This window comes from Neltuma alba, unplaced genomic scaffold (assembly GCF_004799145.2).
Source record: "Neltuma alba isolate B1F8T4 unplaced genomic scaffold, ASM479914v2 tig00010927_pilon, whole genome shotgun sequence".
In the NCBI taxonomy this organism is placed as follows: domain Eukaryota; kingdom Viridiplantae; phylum Streptophyta; class Magnoliopsida; order Fabales; family Fabaceae; genus Neltuma; species Neltuma alba.
In genome coordinates, this window is record NW_021635703.1 from 577553 (window position 1) to 601803 (window position 24251).

Below are 24251 nucleotides of genomic sequence, written 5' to 3' on the forward strand. Positions count from 1 at the left end.
AGCTGCGTTTGAGGCAGTTTGCGGACTGCAATCAAGACTTGGGATTTTCTAACGCTTCTCTGTCAGCAGCCTCAGCGAACCAACTCCAATACAAGGATTATAAATTTAGTCAAATGAATTTCTTCGAGTGACTACGAAGATTGGCCAAAAAATTTGATCCTTCAACCTGCGGGTAAAGAGAGTCGCATGAGGCCACACGGACCATTAGTTGAAAAACATTATAATGTGTTAGGGCTGCACATGGGCAGGGCTGGACCCTTACCCGATGCCCAGCCCGAAGAATGAACGGGTTGGAAAATACAGCCCGTTGCCCAGTCCTGCCCATGAAAAGTCCTAATAAATTTGGGCTGGGCAAATGCGGGTTGGGCAGGACAGGCTTCTATGCCCAACAAATTAATATACTATATTAATTAACTAATTATTTATATCCTTCTAAATAATCTAATGTAACTTTATTAAAATGGAAACTTAGCCTTAATTTTGTTATTACTAATTAATATACTATGAAACTACTTTTTGTAGTAGCTAAGAGGAGTGGACTATGACAAAAATATTGTTAGTATATTTTATTAAACTTAATTATTTTTCTAGTTTCTAACTCTCAAAAACATTCAAAAATAAATAAGTATAATGAATACTGAATATTGATACAACAATGCATTTGATTTAGAAATAAATATGAGGCAAATAAAATATATAAAATAAAATTATATATATTTTTGCGGGCAGGGCCAAATGGGCAGGGCAGCATACCTTGCCCGATGCCCAGCCCTGCCCAACAGTTTGTCCAGCCCAAACATGCCTAATAGTTCTTTCGGGCCATTTTTTTAGGATGGGCTGGACATTTTTTTGCGGGTTTGGGCGGGCATAACGGGCTACGGGGCTTCATGAACACCCCTATGTGCTACCTACGGTCCTAATTCCATACAAGGTTGAAGACCATCAATTTTATGTCCGAATTGGTAACCTTAGACTCGCGTGAGGATAATTTGAGGGTTTAATTGATTCAATTTGAATGATCAAACCATTAATATTTTGACAATTTAATTTGATTGATTTACTCAAATTGATCTCAAGTGTTGAATGGAAATTGGGCCATTCAACACTTCGTTTGATTAATTTCCTCAAATTAATCACAATTTTGGGCATTATATTTAAACTTCATGTTCTTCTAATAATATAAGGGTTAAAACTGAATGTAATGAACGAAACTTTCACACACACCACACTTTGGCAGGTGGCTGTCCCCTCCTTTCTTTTGTATATAATACTTGGAAACAGTAGACTGATCACAAGATGAACTTCTGCAAGTGATGATGTGAGATAACTAAAAGACTCCTAGACAATTGTAAAATCCTAACCATGTAATCTGTAAGACTTTAATGAATACATTTCCCAACCAGGACATACCAAGTTCTGTTACTAATCTTCATGGTAGAGACTTCATTCATTTTCCAAAACAAATAGCACTAGTTTCATGACGGAGGCATTTCATAACTGCTGCTGAACAAATTACTCTTGACAGGTAGGAAGTAGCATGATTTTATTGATGTAATTTGTAATAGGGAAATTAATCTCGCAGTTCTTATAATTTCCTCTGGTTTTGAATTAGGTCCTGAATTATTTTTCCCCCCTTTTTAGAAGATGCTTTGGATTTATTTTGTTAAATACACAAGTCCTTCCGTCAAACATTCCGTTCAAGTGGTATGAGGTGGCGTCACTCTGAAATATTTGCTCTGATTAAGCGTCCAGCTTCACCCATCATCAACGACCATTATCACCAGAGCGATCCGTTGGTACCTACACCCACCCCCTATGAGAGCGTTGGTGAGTAGCTATCCCTTCTAACAAGTTTATTCCAAGAAATCACATTTCCAGAATGCACATTGATACAAACCCGAAGAGATAACAGATAAAGAATCATCCATATTACGCATGAGAGCATCTGCTTCATCAGTGAATTAGTCTGCTTAAAGTAATCACAGCTTGAAAACCAAGCGTGAAGACCATCCGTGCTTTATCAGCATTTTGAACAACTAGTATCTATTGTCTTTTCCATCAATGTACCAAAGATTCCCCACCACGGTTTCTGCTTACACACCAATCCTTATGTTGGGAAGCCAGTCATTGTAAATCTGTCATTAACACAAATCAGAAAATGCATTGACAACATAAACACGGCGAGACATATCAGATCGCACAGTAACCTTAGGCATATACTAAGCAGTTGTACTTACAACATGACAGGTCGGAATATGCTTTCAGGTTCCATTAGATAGGCTACATCACAACAAAAGCATTTTTTTTTTTGGGGGTCCCCCGGGGGGGGGATACCTAAATCCTTTTTTTCTTTTTTGCATCAAATAGGGCAAGCCAGAGCTTGTACAAAAATACACAATCCTACTAAGGACTAACAGATAGTCCCTCTGCTTTATCCCTCAGCAATCTATCCCAACAAGCCGGGTGAGGATCACATAGCAAGACCATCTTGTCTTCATTCTGGTGGGCTTACTTCGCCAGGAAATCTGCACAATGTACTGCATCTCTTGAGACATACTTCAGTTCAAAGCTTCCCTCTGAGTATAGGGCGTTTCGAATCGTGGAAATTTCTTCCTTAGAGGGTGGTGAATCATACTATCACACACATGGTCATCCGGAATGCTTCAGTGGAATCTGTATAGATCTTTACCATCTTTATTCCTTGTTGTTTGCACAGCATAGTACCTGTCATCAACGCATTGACTTCGGCTGCGGTTGGAGTCATGTAGCCTAGCTTCTTTTGGAAACCCAGTATCCACTCTTCTTGTGAATACCTGATCATTCCAGGAATACTGTAAATAGTGTAATCCTAACATGAACTTTTGTACGCATTTTTTAAATGAATAGTACATGTTTAAATGAATAGGACAGATTTTTTATGATTAATTATAGATAATCTATGTTCTTTTTTTTTGTCGGACGACAACCTAAAGATGGAAGCATCTTTATATGACCTGTAAATAGACTTGTATTGATTGAGAGTAGAAAAGGTTTACTCTATACGCAGGGAGAGCTGTGATGTCAAGTTATAACAACTTATCAAGCTATTTGCTTTTTGTTTGGACCGATTTACCAGCAGTTCTTCCATGAAGTATGTTTAAACACCATGCCAGTGTGAAGTGATGTTTGGGTGATGACCAGCTTAATTATTTTGAAGACCTTCTCTTGATTAGGATTTCGTTTCTGAAGAGATAAACATCCCATGGTTGATTCTTCAAGTTGGGAAAGAGAAAAGTATTGGCAAAGCTCTTTGAGTTGAGTTGGTCGTAAATATAAGATCATATTTATTATTTTGTTCTCAATGTAGTGATTAAGAGACACAAATAAGTGTTTTCTAGCCTCAGAGTAAGCAAGCACGAAAGCTTCAAGCAAGAAGAGAGATTAAATGAAGGAAGCATTGTTAATTTGTTAGAATCTGCTTCCTCTTGTACTCCCTCCGTCCCTTACGAGACCAGTTTCGGTGCTCGTTTGATGATCACTTTGAACTCATCAATTCTGAATTATCTACATCTGATTTGAACGGTCCAGATTTAAAATCTTTAATTAATTATTCTAAATGAAAAAATTATTTTTTGAAAAATTGATTAGTTAAGAGATTATCTTTAATACTAAAATAATTATTTTGAATAAATTAAAAAAAATCAAATTCTGACTATCAAAATAAGATATGGATGGTCCAAATTTAATGAGTTTAAGGTGCTCATCAAAATGATGAGTACCGAAACTAGTTCCGTCCCTTATTATAAGATCCAATTTTTTGAATGGGTATGTTTCTTTTTATAAAATCTTCTTTAAGTTTGTCTGAACATTTAATGCATTATTACTTATTTTACCTCTAATTTAATATATTAAATACATTCTCTTTCTTCATTTATATCACTATTACTCTCACATTTTTCCATTTATATATAGGGGTATATTTAAAAAAAAAATTACATTCGCTACATATTAATTGCTTTTAACTAATTTTAACTGTTTTCTCAAACCGTACAATTTAATTAAAAGGATCTTGTAATAAGGGACAGAGGGAGTAATTGCAATACCCCTTCAAGTTGAACTTCAACTTCTCCCATGTCTGGCCTCTCACTGGGATCTTCACTCAAACAACCCTCTGTAATGTCCATGTACAATTTCCAACACTCTCCTCCTATTTCTTCCACAAAACTCTCATCAATAATTCCCTCAGCTTTTACTGTTTCCGCCAAATTACGTATTTCCTGAGCATAACGGAGTTCTTGTCGCTTCATCATTTGGGATAGAATCTCTCTGCAATTGAGCTGTAAGAAAACCACACCAAATTAAGTGATTACTCGCATGGCGGCCGCCTGGGTCCGATGCACTGTAACATCTTTGAGTTGGCCGTTGATGGAGACGCAACCCCTGTATATGTCACGACGGGTCCCTTTACGGATAATCCGGCTTTGGTCAAAGTCATCGGTCGATTTTCGAAGGTGGGCAAGAGAAAAGCGATGGCATAGATCTTCTTCTGTTGTGGAAGGTTGGTTGGTAGAAGTTGAAGCAGAGCCTCCAAAGCACTTGAGAAGGATTCCCATTCCCAGTAGCTGCGTTTGAGGCAATCAAGAATTGGATTGGAGAGTGTTAGAGAAGGTGGATTCCACAGGCTGTGTCTCTGCGTATTGGTTGATCCATCCTTTCAATTGCGCGTTTTGGAGACCACAGGCTAATGCATTGTTGTTACTACTAGGGAACATAGTTGACTCGAGCGTTCCCCTACTCTACATGTTTCCATATTTTCCAAGGAGAAGAACGTCACGGTAGGCAAGATCATTATATTCATATAGCTAGCTTGGCTTGTTGTTTTCAATAGCATTATTTATTCCTTTTGATTTACTCCAACATTATTTCTAGGTCTTGATGGGTCACAACTACAGTTGCTAACGTTAATTTTATGTCTTCTATGTTTAGTTGTTATTTAAGTAATTAAATTAAGGAACTCACATTACATGCACGTTCGTCTTAGCCCACGCCAGAAGGCAATCACTCGCAATTGCACTGTGGCCTTCCATACATATAATGTGTTTAATCGCATCAAATGAGTTAATATATAAGTTAAGCACCATGCCAACGGCCCTTATGCAATATTAGCCAAATAGCCTTGCGCTTGTGGGATCATATGTCCAAACGGAAAGACGAGATGTCCAGTAATACAGTCAGTATTGGTGAAAGTTGATTTCTTTCTCCTCATGATTTTTTTTTTTTAAAAAATTGGGTTAAACCACTTCTAGGTACCTATACCTTTAATACTCTTTCGATCCTTAACGTAAAACATATTTATTTAAGTTTAAAAAATTAAGTTAATCATAAGAAATATGAAATGTTTTTCTTAAAATACTATAATCATATCTTTTTAATATCCTTTCTTTCTTACTTACTTTATTATAATTGAAAGAATATCAATAGAGATAATTTTAAAAATTAATAAATATGAAAAATAGGTTTTTATATTTACAAGTAAAATCAACTCAACAATTAGGTTTTATATTATAAAGGCAAGGAGTATATTTTAATTTTGGTTTCCATACTCTTTTACAGCGTGGATTGACTCCTAAACAGTTCACATTAACCTAGTTAACCGTATTAGTGCCGCATCAATGAAATTAATATCATTAAACTTAAATTCAATTATATGACTACATAAAAAATAGGGATGAAAAACAATAATAAAAAGATAAATGCCCCAAAATGAAAAGGAAAAAATCACCAAAAAAACCCTTAAATATATAAAATTATAAATGGGTTCTTGAATTAACATAATTACTTGAAAAGACTAAGTCTTACATTGTATTGTCTCCAATCCTTAATATAAGATTTCATTTGACTTTTATTTTAGTCTTAAATCTAATATCCTAATTTATTTTATCTTTTATATTTATCTATTTTTTTTCAAGATAGTTTATATAATAATAATAGTTCTAACCAATACACTTGATTAACAAGGATATTTTAAGAAAGACAAAAGATAACATCTATTTATTACAAATAACTAACGTAACTAGTTTCCTTAATATGCTTAAATTAGTCAACTAGCTTTTATATTAAAGATCAGAGATAGTAATTATGAAATGATAGGGAAAAGACTAATATACCCTTTCGTTCTTCTCTTCCTCCTCCTCTTTCCTCATTCTCTTCGTCTCTCTCACTTCCTCCTTCTCTCTTTCTGCTCCTCCCCCAACCCTCTTTTATAATCAAGAACAGAAGCACTGCTTATTATTAATGCTTCATCTCAAATCAAACAAAATCCTTCCATCTAATAATGGCTTTTGTGCAGCTATCTACAATCTGTCTCTCTTATTTACCTCCCTTCTCTGTAGCTGCTCAAACTTCAGTCTCTTCAGGTTCATGTGTCCAAACGAAACGGAAAGACATGTCCAATACAGCCAATATTGGTCAAAGTTGATTTCATTGTCCTCACGAGGTTCTTTTTAATATATTTCAATTTTGGTTTTTATATCTTTTTTAACACAGTTTGACTCCAGCACAAAGTAAATACTTCACATTAACCTAGTTGACGGTATTGACAATTAGGAATGGAAATAGGTTAGGTTAGGCTAAGCTTTAGCTAAATAGGCCTGGGCCTGCATCAGAGATCTAAAACCTGGGCCTGGACCTAGGCCTGAGCCTGCATGTAAGCTTTTTTTTAAACTCGAACCTGAGCCTTCAAAAGGTTTGATAAGGCCTGAAAGCTTTTTTAAAAGCCTACTTAAAATTTAGGTATTTAAATAGGCTTATAAGCACATGCCTCCAAATTCACGTATAACTCTTCAAACCTATTTTAAAATCTACGTTATGTCTTAAAGGCTTAGGATCTATTCTCACATACAATATAAGATAATAAGAGTCTAGTAAGGAAAAAGAATGCTTAGTGGCAACAATTTTTCCAGCAAATGTGAATAAGAAAAACCAATTATATGTTGACTAAGGAAATATATTTTCTAAAATCAACTAAACCCAACAAGTGGCATTAAAACTAGATTTTACCTCTTGCTTTTCTAGCAGTATATAATATTTCATTTGCGCATCACTAAAACAAACTTACTACAATTATTATGCTTTAGTGAACAACGCAAGTCAAGGGAGAGAAAGTGAGTTAACGTAATCATCTTGAGTGATCAAAGAAAAGAAATGTAGAGGTGAAAGATTGATTAATGAAAGGGTTGCATTTGTGTGTGAATGATGGGATATGAGACTTAGGATTATGACTAAGTTAATAATTTTATAAATAATTTATAAAATTAATCTAGATTATATTATATAATAGTGTAAATTAAAAAAAAAAGCTAAATAGGCCAAACTTGTAGGCCTTATAAAAATAGGCCTGGCCTATTTGCCTAAATAGGTTTTACAATAGCCCTAAGCTTGAGCCTGAGCCTGACCTATTTACTAAACAGGCTAGGTTAGACTTAAAATAAACTAGACCGTAGGCTCCTGATAGGGGTCTAGCCTACTTCCATCCCTATTAACAATTAACGCCACATCAGTGAAATTAATGTCATTAAACTTAAATTCAATTTGTTATAAAATTATACGAATACATAAAGTATAGGGATGAACAACAACAATAAAAAGATAGATGCCCCGAAATAAAAAGAAAAAATCACAAAAAAAGGAGAAAATCTCAATTAAAGACCCTAAAATTGAAAAGCCAGATAGGAACCCATGATAATTTCATTCTGGGTTTTGAAGTTGTCACGGGTTCTTATATGTGTTTTTTAAATTCCAAGATTTTTTTTTACAATTTTCTCAAAAAAAAAAAAATCATTGGATGTATACAATTAAAAAATGGGTTCTTGAAATTAATATAATTGTTTGAAGAAACTGAGTATTAAATTGTAATTATAAAATGATGGAAAAAAATATCAATATGCACTTTGCTTCTTCTGTTCCTCCTCCTTTTTCCTCTGCCTCTCTCCGAAACCCCTTTTTATAATTACGAAGAGAAGCATTGCTTGTATTAATGTTTCGTCTCATATCAAACAAAGTCCTTCCATCTAGCAATAGCTTTTGTGCAGTTATCTCCAATCTTGTTGTCTCTCTTATTTACCTCACTTTCACTCTGTGTAGCTACTTCTGTAGCTACTCCCTAACAACGGTAAAAGATGGATCATCATTCTGGGCTTCACCATTTGAAGACTCATATGATTTTGGTGATTAAATCATGTTTCTTTGCTGGTTAAGTTTTGCATATTATTATTATCCTATAAATCTTGAATTTCTGTTGCAGTTGATTGGTAATGGACTTGCCTCATCCTTCCTCCTCATGAGTTTTTTTTTTCCTTCCTAAATTGGGTTAAACCACTTCTAGGTACCTATAATTTTAATATTTTTTTAATCCTTAATGTAAGACTTATTGAACTAATTTGATTAGATTAAATAAATTAGATAAATTAGTTAATAGTTAATTATAAAAAATATGATATGTTTTTTCTAAAATACTATAATAATCATCTTCTTTAATATCCTTCCTCTCTCTTACTTCATTATGGTTGAGACAGTATCAATAGAGATAATTTAAAAAAATTAATAAATACAAAAAATAGATATCACATTTAAAATCAAAATCAACTCAACAATCAGATATTATATTAAGAACCAAAAGAATACATTTTAATTTTGGTTTTATACTTTTTTTTAACGTGGTGGCTTGAGTCCAGCACAAAGTAAACAGTTCACATCAACTTAGTTAATGATATTAACGAAATTAATATCATTAAACTTAAATTCAAATATGAATATATTTCTTTTTTTGGGTGCAGTAAGAGGGGTTAGCCCAAGAAGAAAGCTAGCCTACACTGGGATCATAAAGTATAGGGATGAAAAACAATAATAAAAAAATAAAGGGCCAAGATAAAAACTCATTAAAAATATAACAACCTAGAGTGGGTTTAACTCTTCAAAATATGCAGTTGTTACTGTCGAATATGGATTCTTTTTTTTTTTTTTTTGGGGTGGGGTGGGGTGGGGAAGAGAGACAATTTTCGAGTTGTGTTTCATTAAAAAATTTAAATTTTTCTTCTCCTGGAGAGAACATTTCTAGGTCTTCCCCCCGAGGGATCTAAATTTCATTTTAATAAATTTGGAATGCATTTGGCAAAAACAGCTATATATATATATATATCAAATACAATAATTTTGAAAGATTGTATAAGTAATTTCACGATAAATATCTATGATGAAATTTGAGGAGTGTGATTTGACCAAGCATTATATTAAAATCTTAAATCATTAGTTTAATCATGATAGATTTTCAAAATTGCTCTTTATTGTTATATTGAATCAAGTTTTTATGATGTATCATAATTAATGGAACTTTGATATTGCATCGTTAGAAATTTAAATTAAATTTTTTCAATAATTAAATTTTTTCAATAATTAAATTTTATGTCATTTTTATAGCATCAAGGCATGATATAAGCTCCTAAATAAGGTTAAGGATATATATATATATATATATATATGTGTGTGTGTGTATATATGTATGGTTGAAGGTATATGTGCTTTTAAACCTATTTAAAAGTTTACATTTTAAATAGGCATTTAAAAAGAGTTCAGGCCAACGTTTCAAAAGCTCGTGCTTAAGTATAAAAAGAACAAAAAGCGGTTCAGGACTTCAGGCTATTCATTCCACCCCTTTGCCCCACTTTACGTCTATATATTATTTACCGTGCAGTAAGTGAAGCTATTGATTGCCCAATTTACAATTAGGCATGAGAATGACTTTTTAAAAGCTAACGAAAAGTTCTATGTATGAGCAAGATGATAAAATATGATTTATAGGAGAGGGGAAAGATATACGCACCAAAGAAAGCCAGCAAAATTTCAAATTTTGTCATTGAGTCCGATCATGGTGATGCAGTCAACTTCTTGCGATTAGGAAGAGCCTGTTGATAAATTTGAAAAAACATATATTAAGAATTACAATAAATCCCATGATGTAATAACTGAATTTTAAATATTACGGTCATATAATATAAATAATGAATTAACTTTAAAGATCGCTTTATTTTCAGAATAAAGACATTCCCCCAAAACCAAAGGCTAGTTCAAACTTTAGTCCAGTTTCCTTTCTTTGTTTTTGTTTTTGTTTTTGGCCTCCTTTTGACTAAAATGTATTCCATTAACTCAAATACGGATGATTCTGAGTATATCCTCCAAAGTCAAAAGTGTAAGGCTGTTGAACCAATATCTCCGGCTGGTAAAGGCGAGCTTTGCTAGCTTAAATGCACCTTAACATCATGGCAAGGAGGGGGAAAATCAGGTAATATTATTGAAATTAAGGCAAGAAAGAAGGACCAGAAAAAAATCACCATATCAAAACACCTGCCATTACATGAGCTAAAGCACTATGAGAATCATTAAGGTTGTGCAACATCTAGCTATAAAACTAAATCTAAACGTAAATTTCCTCAACAATCTGGTAAAGGTAGAATGTATAGTGAATCTTCCCTTACCCTTGGTAAACAGAATATACACTTTCCCCAACTTTTAAAGCTCTATCAGAATGAGGAAAGTGTCATGTTAAATCAAGACACCATGTTAATATGGTCATGCCATACTAAAAATGTAATAAATGAGTCCAATAATTTTCAAGATAAACTAAACACGTGAGTCTTACTCCAAGAAATCACATTTCAGGAATGTACCCTGATGCAGACAAGAGGAGATGACAGATGAAGAGTTATCTACAGTTATGTATGTTATGCAGGAGTAAGGCCAAAGACGGAACAGTAAAAAATGCTGTTACCAAGGAGCAGCGGCAAGCAAGCCAGACACATAGCCTGTCTCAAGCATGTTAGTTAGATAGAATCGTTCAAATCCTCTGCAGACTGATCAGTCCATCCAACGGTGATAAAAAGCCACTATGCATTGCACTCATCAAGTAGATGACAATATGGTCAATACATATACAATAATAACAACAAAGCTTTATTTCGCTAGGTGGGAAAAATGGTCAACACATGTAACAAAAAGAAAAGTTCAGCATGTCATGAAGAAAGAATTCAGATTTAACAGTGAAGAAAGCAAACAGTAGCATAATATGCTTCCAAAAGAGAATTTCATCTGAAAAGTAGTACTATATTCAATCCATGCAAAGAGGAAACGCAGAAACAAAGCTATGGAAGCGAATAACTAAATGTTGATACACCCAAAGACACACCAACTGCATAAATTGTATATCTCAAGCTTACCATCGGATTTATAGTCACATAGTGATATATCTTTACCTCCAGAGATAATAGGCCTTAAGCCTTTCAGCTTCCACAGAGAGCTCTATCAATGGCATGTTTAGATATATCCCCCACAGCCAGCTGGTAATAAATGGGAAATGCAACAACTTCAACGCTAGTATTTCCTCACATCATTTCATTCTCTCAGGAGGACATCCTATGCTTAGTTAATTTGGTAGCTGATTCCTATCATATTATTAAACTTCATCAATATATTTGAAACACCAATATATTTCCTCACATCACTTGTTGCTAATGCATTAATGCAGTTAATTTCAATTACAATGACAACAAAAACCATGATTAGCCCAGTCCTACCGAGGTGCTCAAGCCCATAAAACTCTCCTACCTTTGGATTCACTACGAGAGCTACATCAAATAAAGCCCTTGGTTGTGCTGTCTCCACTGTCAAGAAATCACTCCTACAAGGTGATTAGCTATCAATATCACTGCTCACAGCAACAGAAATTGTTAAAGGTGCAACCACTGAGAAAATAAAGTTCATCTCAAAATTTGACAATCAAATTCAAGTAATATTAGCATAATAACAATTTCTGGTCATCATGCTTCTACCACGTCATATGACATGAAGATTGCCAATAAATGAATTCCATGGTGTGGTGACTGAAAATAAGCATCCAGCACATTACACATTAGCTTAGAACATGAAGAAAAAGCAAGAAAACAGATCTGAAATTCTAGACTAGATCAAGCTCAAACTTTTTTGAACTATCTTGAGATCTCTACTCACAAGGTCTTCTAAGAGATTGTTTATGTAACGCTACAGATGCCAGAACACCACAACCATTGATATGTTGCTCATGGATAAATGACTACGCATATTGACAGTTGAAGACTCTGACAATTATACAAAAGTCCAGAAAGATAACTGAGCCCATGTGTTGAGGGCATTAACAGCTCCTCCAATATTATTAAATAAAGCTTATGTTCGTTAAATATTTCAAAAAGTGAAAGTCATGCACCAGGTGACTAAGAGAAATCACCAGCAGTCTCCAAACAGGAACGCTTTATTTTCCCTTCTCACCTGCCACAAGACGTTAGTACTACTTGTATATTAAGAACTGCTACAGACGAAGAAATCCATGCAAAAGTCGTTGCAAGACATCAAAAGTGAAAAAAACAAGTGAACTGAACAAAATTACCCAAATATTTATAAATCAATGTCAGGAAGCCAAAGTGTTGGCCTTTCCCTTCAAGTGGTGGTATCTAACCATAGTAGTCTGCAAGCCAGAGCATTTATCAGAACAAAATCCGATATTTCACTACTGCAGCATTTTAACAGAAACACCAAAAGATTAAAGCCTCCGAACAGAACACATTAATAGACCTAAACAAACATAACTAGGAAGCAGGAAGTCACTGCTCCCTGGTTTTGGCCTAAATTACGCTTGAGACTCCCACCTAGCAGACAATAATTTACAATTAAAGCATTGCATGAATTAACAGTATAAAAATTGAAGACTATATAAAAAACCCTTCCAAATCCAACCACACAACAATAGAAAAAACTTTGCAATAATGTAGCTTGCACATCCAAAAGAAAAATAATAATAAAAACAAAGCAGCTCACAAAAAACCAAAGATTAATTCATCTGTTTCCCTCGATAATCTGTGCTTTTACCGTCAAACCACCAATGTTATCATCACCGAAGTTACTCCACCACGCTTCCAGGACAAACCAACGGCTCCTCATCAGGTTCATTTACGCACCAATCAAATTTTTAATAGCTCCACAACCACAGCCACAGGAGAGCTATTGACTGCCGAAGGACTTGCTCCACAAGAGAGATATTTAATTTAATTTAATTTAAAACTAAATCCCAAAGCAAAAACAAAAAATATTGGCACAATCATTGATTCCCTAGAGAAAATACTATGTAAAACATTAACAAATTACAGAAACATAGGCTTTTACCATCCACAGGGGAAAAAAAAAACTAATTATATAAACGCTTTTCTGCAGTAAAGTCGAATGTGAAGGCACCATTCTCTAATGCAGTAACTGAAATATAAAAACGGACACCAGCCATCGCTAAAGAATGAAATGCTCCAATTTCGGCAAACAGGAAACTTAAAATTTAAGCCTACCAATTTGGTTTTGAATAAACAAAAGCAAAGAAAAAGGTGTTCGGTTCTTTTTGAGGAAGCAAAATATGATATTAACAATGAAACGATCAAGATACAGCCGCTCTAGCGAGCAGATGTCCCTAGAGAGGAAAAGGAAGTGATTGGGAAAAAACCGTTTAGGCAGTAACATTAAAATATTCGACAAGCATACGACAAGTTAACGAATAGATGACCAGCAAACAATGTCCCCTCAAATAGCAAAAGGGACACTGAAGAATGGCGGGAAAGAAAAACAAGTACCTGCAAAATGTCGAGGCCTCACCCAATTGAAATGCCAACGAGAAAGTCGAATATTACGGCGTATTGCAAGCGAAGAAAGGAGAGGAGAGAGAAGAATCAGAGGACAACCCGTGGAGTATCATCGAACATCGCTGGCTGGGGGCTTTAAGAAGCACAGCTGGATCACACATTGACACTCGGCGATGAAAATCATCGGGTACATAATCAAAAACAGAAACTTTCAATGTCGTCAAACGTTCTTAGATTTCTGGTGAGTCTTGCGTCTATTTGTTTTTGTCAACGTTCAAAGTTCCTGGAATGCTGGAAATTTCTCATGCTACCGTATTAGGATTGCTCTAGCTAGCTAATGACCCTAGAACTGCATTTACAGCATTATTTTTACAGCAAAGCAACTGAGGGACACAAAAATAGATACCATCACATTCAAGAACATATAGTACCAGCAGTCTCTATAACAGGAACGCTTTATTCTCTTTTCACATCTGCAACAAGATATTAGTATTGTATCCAGAATTGAGAACCACTACAGACGAAGAAATGCCTGCAGAAGGTGTTGCAAGATATCAAAAGAAAAAAGAAGTGAACTAAACAAAATTGCACAAATATTTAGAAAATCCCACAGTTTCAGCGACGAAGCAGAGTTGCAATACCAGCATCAATCAATGCCAGGAAGCCAAAGTATTGGCCTTCCCTTCATGCGGTCGTATCTAACCATAACAGCCTGGAAGCCGAAGCATTATAAGAACAAAATCAGATATTTGACTACTGCAGCATTTTAATAGAAAAACCAAAAGCTAAAGCCACCAAACAGAACACGCTGATGACGCTAAATGACTAGGAAGTCACGGTTCTCTAGTCAAGGTTTGGCGTAAATTACTCGAGACTCCCACCTAGCAAACAATAATTTACAATTAAAGCATTGTATTAAATAACATTATATAAGATACTGTTGTCAAATTGTTTCGAATCATCAGGTTTCAAACAGCAAGCAATGAACTAGGCATGCTATGTTTACAATATTTTGGTGTGCTTGACTCGAAAGAATGCTAGAAGTTTGAAATCAGTGTTTTTCTGCACCTTTACTTCCACTTATAATAGGTCTTTTGGCTTCACCAGAGAGCTCTCTGCTAATGACACATTCAGATATATCCCAACAGCTGGTATTGAATGGAAAATGCAAAAACTTCAGCACTAATATTTCTTCACTTCCTTTCATTCTCTCCGGAGTGCATTCTATCCCTGGTTAACTTGGTGTCTGATTCCTGTCATGCTAAACTTCATCCATATATTTTCCAATAGAAACATGAGTGCATGTATAGACAAAATATCATAAACACGTGACCTGTTGCTAATGAATTATGGACAGTTCATTTCAATAACAGTGACGGCAAAAAAACATGATTGATTAGCCCAGTTCTACTAATGTGCGCAAGACCAAAAAACTCTCCTACCTTTGGATTTACTACGAGAGCTACATCACCAAATAAAGCCATTGGTCGTGTTGCAGCCATCGTCAAGAAATCACTCCAGGTGATTAGTTTTCAAGATATCATTGCTCACAGCAACAGAATTTTTAAAGGGGAATCGGCATAGAGAAGATAAAGTTCATTTCGAAGCTTCACAATCAAATCATCATATCCAAATGACATGATCATAATATCAATTTATGCATCCTCTGGGTGTAGTGATTGGGACCAAAAAAAAAAAAAAAATAACAACATATTGGCTTTAAACAGGGAGAAAAGCAAGAAAACAGATTTGAAATTCAAGACCAGATCAAGCTATAATTTTCTAGTTATACGGCTGCCAGGAAATCGTAACCATTGATATAGTCTTGAATAATAGCTCCCCCATAATGTTTATTGATTTTATCAAAAAAGTCAAGGTCATACACCAAGAAACTAAGGGATGCAGAGAGAGATACCATCACATTCAAAAAGATGTAGCATATTTGCTGGGAGAAAAACCACCAGCAATCCCCATAACAGACGAAGAAATTCCATGCAAAAGGTTCATGTAGCGGTATCTAACCATAATAGCCTGCAAGCCAGAGCATTATAAGAACAAAATCAGATATTTCACCACTGCAGCATTTTAAAAGAAAAAACAAAAGCTAAAGCCACCAAATAGAACACATTGATAACTCTAAATAAACATTACTAGGAAGCCACGGTTCCTGTCAAGATTTGGCCTGAGTTGCGCTTGAGACTCCCACCTACAATTAAAGCATTACATAAATAACAGCATATAAATTGACGACTATATCAAAAACACTTCTAGATCTAGCCACACACCAATAGAAAACAGAACAAGGAAAAGCCACATTCCAGTATGCCCGCATGCCAATATACAGAGGAGTCACCGACCCAAAAATTATATAACCGTGCGCTTCATTCTTCAGCACAGCCATTCAGACTCAAAACATTTTGCAATAATGCAGCTTGCGTGTCCAAAATAAATAAATAAGAACAAAACAGTTAACAAAGAACAAAAATTTAGATGAATTTATTTGTTTCCCCTCGATAATCCGTGCTTGTTAATAGCATAATTCCCACAAAATTCACAATACCACATAACAGATCTCCCTAGAATCTCAATCTTATATTTACCTTCAAACCACCAGCATTATCATCACTAAAGTTGCTCCACCGCACTCCCAGGACAAACCAACAGCTCCTCGTCAGGTTCATTTACGTGCCAATCAAATGTTTAAATGTTCCATTACCACAAGAGACGTATTGACTGCCGAAGGACGTGCTTCACATGAGAGGTATTTAATTTAATTTAAAACTAAATCCCAAAGCAAAAACAAGAATATCAGCACAATCATTGACTCCCTAAAGAAAATACTGTGTAAAACATCAAATTACAAAAATATAGGCTTTCAGTATTAGTAGTAAAAAAATGCCAATTATAGATACGCTTTTCTGTAGTAAAGTCGAATGTGAAGACGCCATTCTCTGATGCAGTAACTAAAATATAAAAACGGATGCCCGTCATTGCAAAAGAATGAATTACTCCATTTTCGCCAAAGCTAAAAGCTATTATAGCCATTGACATTTTTAACTACCAAAAAACTAAGTTCATGGAAAGAGTTTAGAATTTCGCTTTCCGATGAGAATTAAACTATTCTTCCCGTCAAAGAGGAAAGTTAAAATTTTAGCCTACCGATTTGCTTAGAAAACAAAGGAGCAAATGATCGGATTAACAATAAAGCGATTAAGATACAGCAGCTGTAATGCCCAAGACAAGAAAAAGAAGTAATGGAAAAAAAGAAAAGCTTTCATCCAGTAACATTATAAATAAAATTCCACACACGTCCGACAAGTTGCCTAATAGACGACTAGCAAACAACCCCCAATCTGCACAAATAGCAAAATAGATGCTGAAGATAGCGGCGGGAAAGCAAAAACAAAGTACCTGCAAAATGTCGAGGTCTCGCTCGATTGAAATGCCAACGAGAAAGTCAATGCTCCGGCGTATTGCAAGCGGAAAGAGGAGAATCAGAGGACGACCCTTAGAGTATCATTGGACATCGGCGAGGAAAATCGCCAGATGCATAATCAAAAACAAAACTTGTCAAAGATTTTTAGATCTTCAGTGTATCTTATGCCTCACGGTAAATGCATTTTTACGAACGTTCTCAAATCATTCTGGGATTATGGCCACCTTTTTCTTTTGAACGGCTTGAAGAGCTTTTACCACAAGGGGCTCCATACTACCAAACCACTTCTTACGAACAAGTGGCTCTGTTACGTGATTAAATAAATGAAGACAATCTCTTAAGGTAAGCGAGCATAAAAAAAATAAGTATTAACATCACCATGAGAAGATTATAATACAAATAAATAAGCCTGATCCGAGAACATGCAAAGTATGTGGCTCCTTTTTCTCATCTAATCCTGTCCCCCAAGCACAGCCCATACTCGATGATCCCTGGCGCTCAATGGAGGGGGGAAAATCACCCATCGTTAACTATATACACACACAATGCGTGGGTCTCAAGCAATCAATCAGAAGCCGTTATTGAACTACAGCTTAGAATCAATCAATCAAATCAGTCACGTAACGTTCAAATTACCAATTAGGAGCATTTATTGAACTGCCGTTTAGAATAAATCATTCACTAATCAATCAAATCAATCAAGTAACGTTCAAATCAAAAGCATTGTTCAATGCAAGCTTATTTTTCCCTTATTAAATCTGCGGCTCTGTTATATTGGGGTTATTAATATATTAAAAGAAAATTCGTTGGCCAAAAAAAAAAAGTTAGAAAGAAAATTCCTTTGCAAAATTTTTTAGGGGCTAAATACACTTAAAAAATATTTTAGAGTATTAAATGTATTTTTCAAGGTGACAATGTATTTTTTTTTTTTATAATAATACTGAATATACCTTCCCTAGATAAGATATAAAATAAACTTTGAGAAAGTCCATGTTCATGTTGTTCTTTTTGAAAATAAAATTTTTTGGGGTTGACTATAATAATGTTAATTTAATTACACATATATTATTTTCTTAGTATTGCATAAAGGAAAGAATTATAATGATGCTAGTTGGGAAAAAAAAGAAGAAGGAATTCTGGCAAAAAAGAAGGACAAGAATTACAAAGTGGCTTTTTTTTTTTGGCAATTATCAAAATCAATTGATACAAAATCACGAAGCTATGGGGAAAAAATAAAAGGGAAAATGACAGATAAAGAAGTTGGAATATCTGAAATTCTAATTTGGGAAGCTAAGGAAATGTAATGACAATGAGGGAATTCTTTCTCAAATTGGAATTTTGAAATTCAGTAAAATGATAAAAATACCCTTTATCTTTTTTTAAAAAAAAAAACTCAGCCCCTCACCGGCGGCCAGCCGTCGCCTTCGACCACCGGTGTGGTGGCTGCTAGTGGAAATTTTTTTGTAACAGTTTTTTTTTGTGTGGGAGAATATTGCAAGAAGTGGTGGGGGTGGGATTTGATCCCACAACCCCTTGGTCATTTGGGCCAACAAAAAGGCAGATAACCATTGGGCCATCAAAGACTTCTTAACTTTATAATACAAACAAAAATATAAGTTGACTCTTTTACTGTGACTCCAGCCCGTGACAATAATTTACCTCAGGATGACAAGTTTTAATTGAGAAATAACAAGTCTAAATTTGATATTAACAAAGCAACTTTTCCTTATACATAAGAAGAAGTAGCATGTATATTAATTAAAAATGACAATTTATTTGAAAATAACACGTCTTTACTGAAAAATGACACGTATAACCGTGAGATTAACAATATGTCTTTTTCTGATACATAACAAGAAGTAGCATGTACATTAATTAGAAATGACTATAATTTATTTGAAAATGACACGTCTTTACTGAAAAATGACAAGTCTAAACTTGAGATTAACAATGTGTCTTCTCCTGATACATAACAAGAAGTAGCATTAACAATATGTCTTCTATTGAAAAATGACAAGTCTAAACTTGAGATTAATAATGTGTCTTCTTCTGATACATAACAAAAAGTAGTATTAACAATATGTCTTATACTGAAAAATGACAAGTCTAAACTTGAGATTAACAATGTGTTTTCTCCTGATACATAACAAGAAGTAGCATTAACAATATGTCTTCTCCTCATACATAACAAGACGTGTCATTTTCAAATAAATTATGGTCATTTTTAATTAATGTATATGCTACTTCTTGTGTATCAGCAAAAGACATATTGTTAATCTCACGTTTAGACGTGTCATTTTCCAGTAAAGACGTGTCATTTTTAATTAATGTACATGCTACTTCTTGTTATATATCAGGAAAAGTTGCTTTGTTAATATCAAATTTAGACTTGTTATTTCTCAATTAAGACTTGTCATCCTGAGGTAAATTATTGTCACGGGATAGAGTCACAGTAAAAGAGTCAACTTATATTTTTGTTTGCATTATAAAATAAAGAAGTCTTTGATGGCCCAATGATTATTTGTCTTTTTGTTGGCCCAAATGACCAAGGGGTTATGGGATCAAATCCCACCCCCACCACTTCTTGCAATATTCTCCCACACAAAAAAAAACTGTTACAAAAAAATTTCCACTGGCAGCCACCACACCGGTGGCCGAAGGCGGCGGCCGGCCGCCGATGAGGGGCTGAGTTTTTTTTTTTTAAAAAAAAGATAAAGGGCATTTTTGTCATTTCACTGAATTTCAAAATTCCAATTTGGGAAGAACTTCTCTCATTGTCATTACATTTCCTTAGCTTCCCAAATTGGAATTTCAGATATTCCACCTTCTTTATCTGTCATTTTCCCAAAATAAAATTGGAATGGAAATATTGTGTATTTATTGAAGGGTGTTCAGAAAATCTGTGTAGCGTGTGATTTAAAGGGTTTCTTTAACAAATAGTTTCATGGTTAATATCTATGCTGAGAAAACAGATTCAGTTAATGATTAAATTAAAGCTATTACCTAATAAAAATAGCAATTGGATAAAAATTATACTACTTGATTAAATTATTAGAGCGCTGGCAAAAAAATTTTTTTTTTGACCAGGCGCTGGCAAAAAATTAAGTTATTAGGGCTGTGTTATATGAAATAAATAAAAGTTCTAAAGTATGCTCTAATTATCATATGCTAAATTTTATATTTATTAAGAATTTCAAACGAGTCCATCATTACGTCATTTTTTGTAGAAAATTAGTGTTTTTATGAATGGTTTTAAAATTTTATTGATATAACTCATTAAATTGTAGATTTTGTTTAATTAGATTTTTTTTTTGAAATATCTATTTTATTAATAATTATTATTTTTCACAGCTGGATCTTACAAAATTGGGACTATATTAGTTAGTCCAAAAGACATCTCCATCATGGGATGTCAACTGTCAAGAATTTAAAATATATTTTCATAACTCACTATTGACATTTTACTCAAATAAAATATAAATATTCACAACCAAGGGACGGAGAATATTTATAAGTCTCTTATCATAGAGGGGAAAAAAGCATCAGAGTTCATAGAAAATTTTAATCTTTTGATAGATTTATTTAATTTTTTTCAAAAAAAAAATTGGTTAGTAAATAAATATGAATCGTTCAAATCAAATGCATTATAAATGTTATCTCAAATTAAAATAAATTATTTTTAAATTTACAGAAAAAATCTAAAAATATGAAGTCCTGAAATTACTTTCTAAAATTTAGAGCGTATTATAGGAAGTATAGAAGAGAAGCTGTTCGAATTATCACATCTATAAAGAGGGAGAAAAACTTCATAATTTACCTAACAATCATGTTTATATACATTGTGAATTATATCAACTGCGATTGTGTCACGAGTTCAAATATTTTTGATAAAAATAATTCTTTATGTCCTAAGATCACTCGGAAACAAGGTCTATGACCTTATATTAGTTTTGTGATCTATAAGCAGCTATTTAGCCACTGGGTGCTGGGGTTAGATGAGACATATGTTACATTTGTAATAAGGTCTCTTGATATTAGATAGATGGTGGCACGTAGCACTACTTAAATATAGGGTGCAAACTGTGAATGTAATGAATGAGAAGACTTTCACACACGCACATATCATACCGTGGCAGGTGGCTGTCTCCTCCTTTCTTTTGTATATGATACTTCGAAAACAGAGACTGATTACAAGATGAACTCCTAGACATTTGTAAAATTCTAAACATGTAATCCATAAGACTTTAAATAATTCATACATTTCTCAACCAAGACATATCAAATTCTGTATCACTCATAGTAGAGACTTCATTGTTTGTTCATTTTTCAAAATGTATACTAATAGTTTCATGACACAGGCATTTCATTACTACTGCGTAAGAAATTACTCTTGACAGCTAGGAAATAGCATGATTTTGGGCTTGTTGTGAAAGTTGATACATCGTAATGTTATTTGTAATATATAGTTAGTAGTTTAAACTTGATGCTTCTATGCTGAACTACTCAGCATATATTTTGAGCTTGCACTTTAAGGCCGATTGATTTCTAATTCTAGTTACGCTTAGCAATAACAGTTTGCTTTCACGTCTAAGCATACAGAATAGATAGTTTCTTGATGTTGAGATGTTATCCCAGATTGCATGTAAAGCGGCTTCTATTCTTGATAATCTATGCTCCTTTTTTATTGTACCACAAACTAAAGATAAGGGCATCTTTCTATGACCTGTAAAAAGATTTGTATTAATTTAGAGCAGAAGATGTTTATTCTAAGTGAAATAAGAGTGTATCACAACTCAACAAGCTATTTACTTTTTGTTCGACCAGATTTACTACCAGTCCTAGTATGGTTAAATACCATGCCAGTGTGCTACTGAGTAAATTTCTGCTTTGGCAGCCAGCTGAAATGTTCCTTTATGATTTTATCCAAAACTGATACTACTGCTGCCGTCATAAATAGCGCCAACATTTAATGTTGAGAAGTTCGGATGCTACTAACGTGCAATTTCTGTATGAATCATGAATAATAGGTTGATAGTTGTTTATGTGAACGATGTAATATCTTGTATATCGAACATGTAGATACCTCTGTACCTGGGCAACAGAATTGTTCTGCATCAGTCTTCTCATTATCCCATAAGTCGAGTTGCAATTACGTCACTGTTAAAAGATAAGCGTATTTTGAATATTCTGGTACTATCAAAATGTGTCTTGTGTTTCAATGGTACTGCTTCATCCTTTTGATTTAATTAAGCTCTTCTGTAGACTCCAAACATGGTCATGACCACAACTACAATTCGCACCCTACTCAACAGGCATAATACCACATATGAACAGGACATCACGAGAAGCAACGGAATGCTATATAATATTAGCCAAATACTTGCGTTTGGCCGTCGCAAATGAGTTCCAATATAATTTATAAGCTTCATGTCAATGGCTATTATGTTTGAGATAAGCAGGAATGGTGTGTAATATTAGCCAAATGCTTTGTGTGGTGTGGGAGTACAATCTTGCTTAGTAATATACTATGAACAAGACATCAAGAGACTGGCAATAGTGTAAAAAAGGATTATGAGAGGTTATATCTGAAGAACCTGTCAATTAAGAGACACAAACAAGTATTTTCTAGGGGAAGAATAAGAATGAAAGATTCAAACAAGAACATAAATTAAATCAAGAAGCATGAAAAGCAAGGTTGTTATCTGCTTCTTCTTGTAGTTGCAATGCACGTTCAAGTAGCACTTCAACTTCTCCCATATCAGGCCTCTCATCGGGATCTTCACTCAAGCAACTCTCTGTGATGTCCATATACAATTTCCAACACTCTGCTGCTATTTCTCCCATCAAATGTTGATCAAAAATTTCCTCAGCATGTCCTGTTTCTGCCAAATTATGCAATTCCTTAACATCGCGAAAATCAATCTGACGCCTAACTGGGAATGGAGGCTTTCCGCAAATTAGTTCAAACAAAACTGCCCCAAAAGAAAAAACGTCACTTTTGTGCGTGACGTTAGTGCCCCTGTAGGACTCAGGAGCGATGTATCCAATACTACCTGCAACGTCTGCCTCTATAGGCCTCACATCCTTTTCTGAAAACTTTGGTCCTTTTAAAGAGAACCAGAAAAAACTGAGTTTGGGAACCCAATTCTCGTCCAAAAGAATGGCACTCGGTGTTGGATTGCGATGAATGAGGGTGCGTTTGGTTCCGGAGTGAAGGTAGTGTAATCCACGCGCCACCCCTATACTGATTTCTAGCCTTTTCTTCCACGAGATTGTTGCTGACTTGCTCTTCAGTTGATTATAGAGTGATCCGTTTGGGACGTAGTCATAGACCACGATCATTTCATTTTCATCATCGCAAAATCCAACCAGAGACACCACATTCGGGTGGTGTAGCTGGCACCTATATATGATATTGTTCTTAACCAATTGCAGGTCTGAGTACACAAACTTTCGTTCGAGCCGCTCCACTATAACATCTTTCGGTTCGCCATTGATGGAGATGCAAACCTTGTACGCCAGATAAAAGCCGACTTCTTCGATAATCAGGCTTTGGTCAAAGTGGTTGGTGGATTTTCGAAGTTGGGCAAGAGAAAAACGATGGCATAGATCTTCTATAGTTGCGGAAGGTTGTTGCATAGAAGTTGAACCACAGCCTCCGAAGCACTTGAGAAGGAACGCCATTCCCCTGTATGCGGTGAGAAGAGAATAGACGAGAGGTTGAAAGGGCTTCCCCTGTATGCGGTGAGAGAATAGACGAGAGGTTGAAAGGGCTTCCCCTGTATGCGGTGAGAAGAGAATAGACGAGAGGTTGAAAGGGCTTCCCCTGTATGCGGTGAGAAGAAGACAAGAGATTGAGGGCCGTTTGGCAGAGCGTTCAAAATCTTTCATAAACTAGTTTCATGTAAGTCGAGATACATATTTGTCTCAAATTCCGTAAATCACTATTAAAAAGCAATTTATAAACTACTTATAAGCTGTTCCAAACGGTCTTGAAAGGGCTAGAGAAAGAGTCCCAACGTACCCATTTTGTAGACCCTACGATCATTTTTAACTCAATTTTAATTCTTCCTGTAATTAATTAACGGATAACTCTTAATTGAGAAGGCCATCTTACAATAGTACAATATCAC

General features: G+C 34.7%; 1 protein-coding gene and 1 long non-coding RNA gene across 2 annotated transcripts; both read right to left on the reverse strand.

Moving 5' to 3' along the window:
• Nucleotides 1-14335: 14335 nt before the first annotated feature.
• LOC114760024 (uncharacterized) lies at nucleotides 14336-16050 on the reverse strand. The gene is made up of 3 exons (XR_003742006.1): nucleotides 15968-16050; nucleotides 15834-15888; nucleotides 14336-14394 (listed from the first exon to the last, which is right to left on the reverse strand). It is a non-coding gene; the product is annotated as an uncharacterized LOC114760024 (long non-coding RNA).
• Nucleotides 16051-22672: 6622 nt separating this feature from the next.
• LOC114760016 (receptor-like protein kinase ANXUR1) lies at nucleotides 22673-24009 on the reverse strand. The gene has a single exon (XM_028949260.1). It carries the CDS (start codon nucleotides 24007-24009, stop codon nucleotides 22792-22794), a length of 1218 nt encoding a protein of 405 aa, XP_028805093.1. The 3' UTR covers nucleotides 22673-22791.
• Nucleotides 24010-24251: the final 242 nt, after the last annotated feature.

Excerpts from the sequence above, each read along its gene's own strand:
- LOC114760016 (XM_028949260.1), bottom strand. The coding sequence starts at position 24,009 with ATGAAAGATTTTGAACGCTCTGCCAAACGGCCCTCAATCTCTTGTCTT.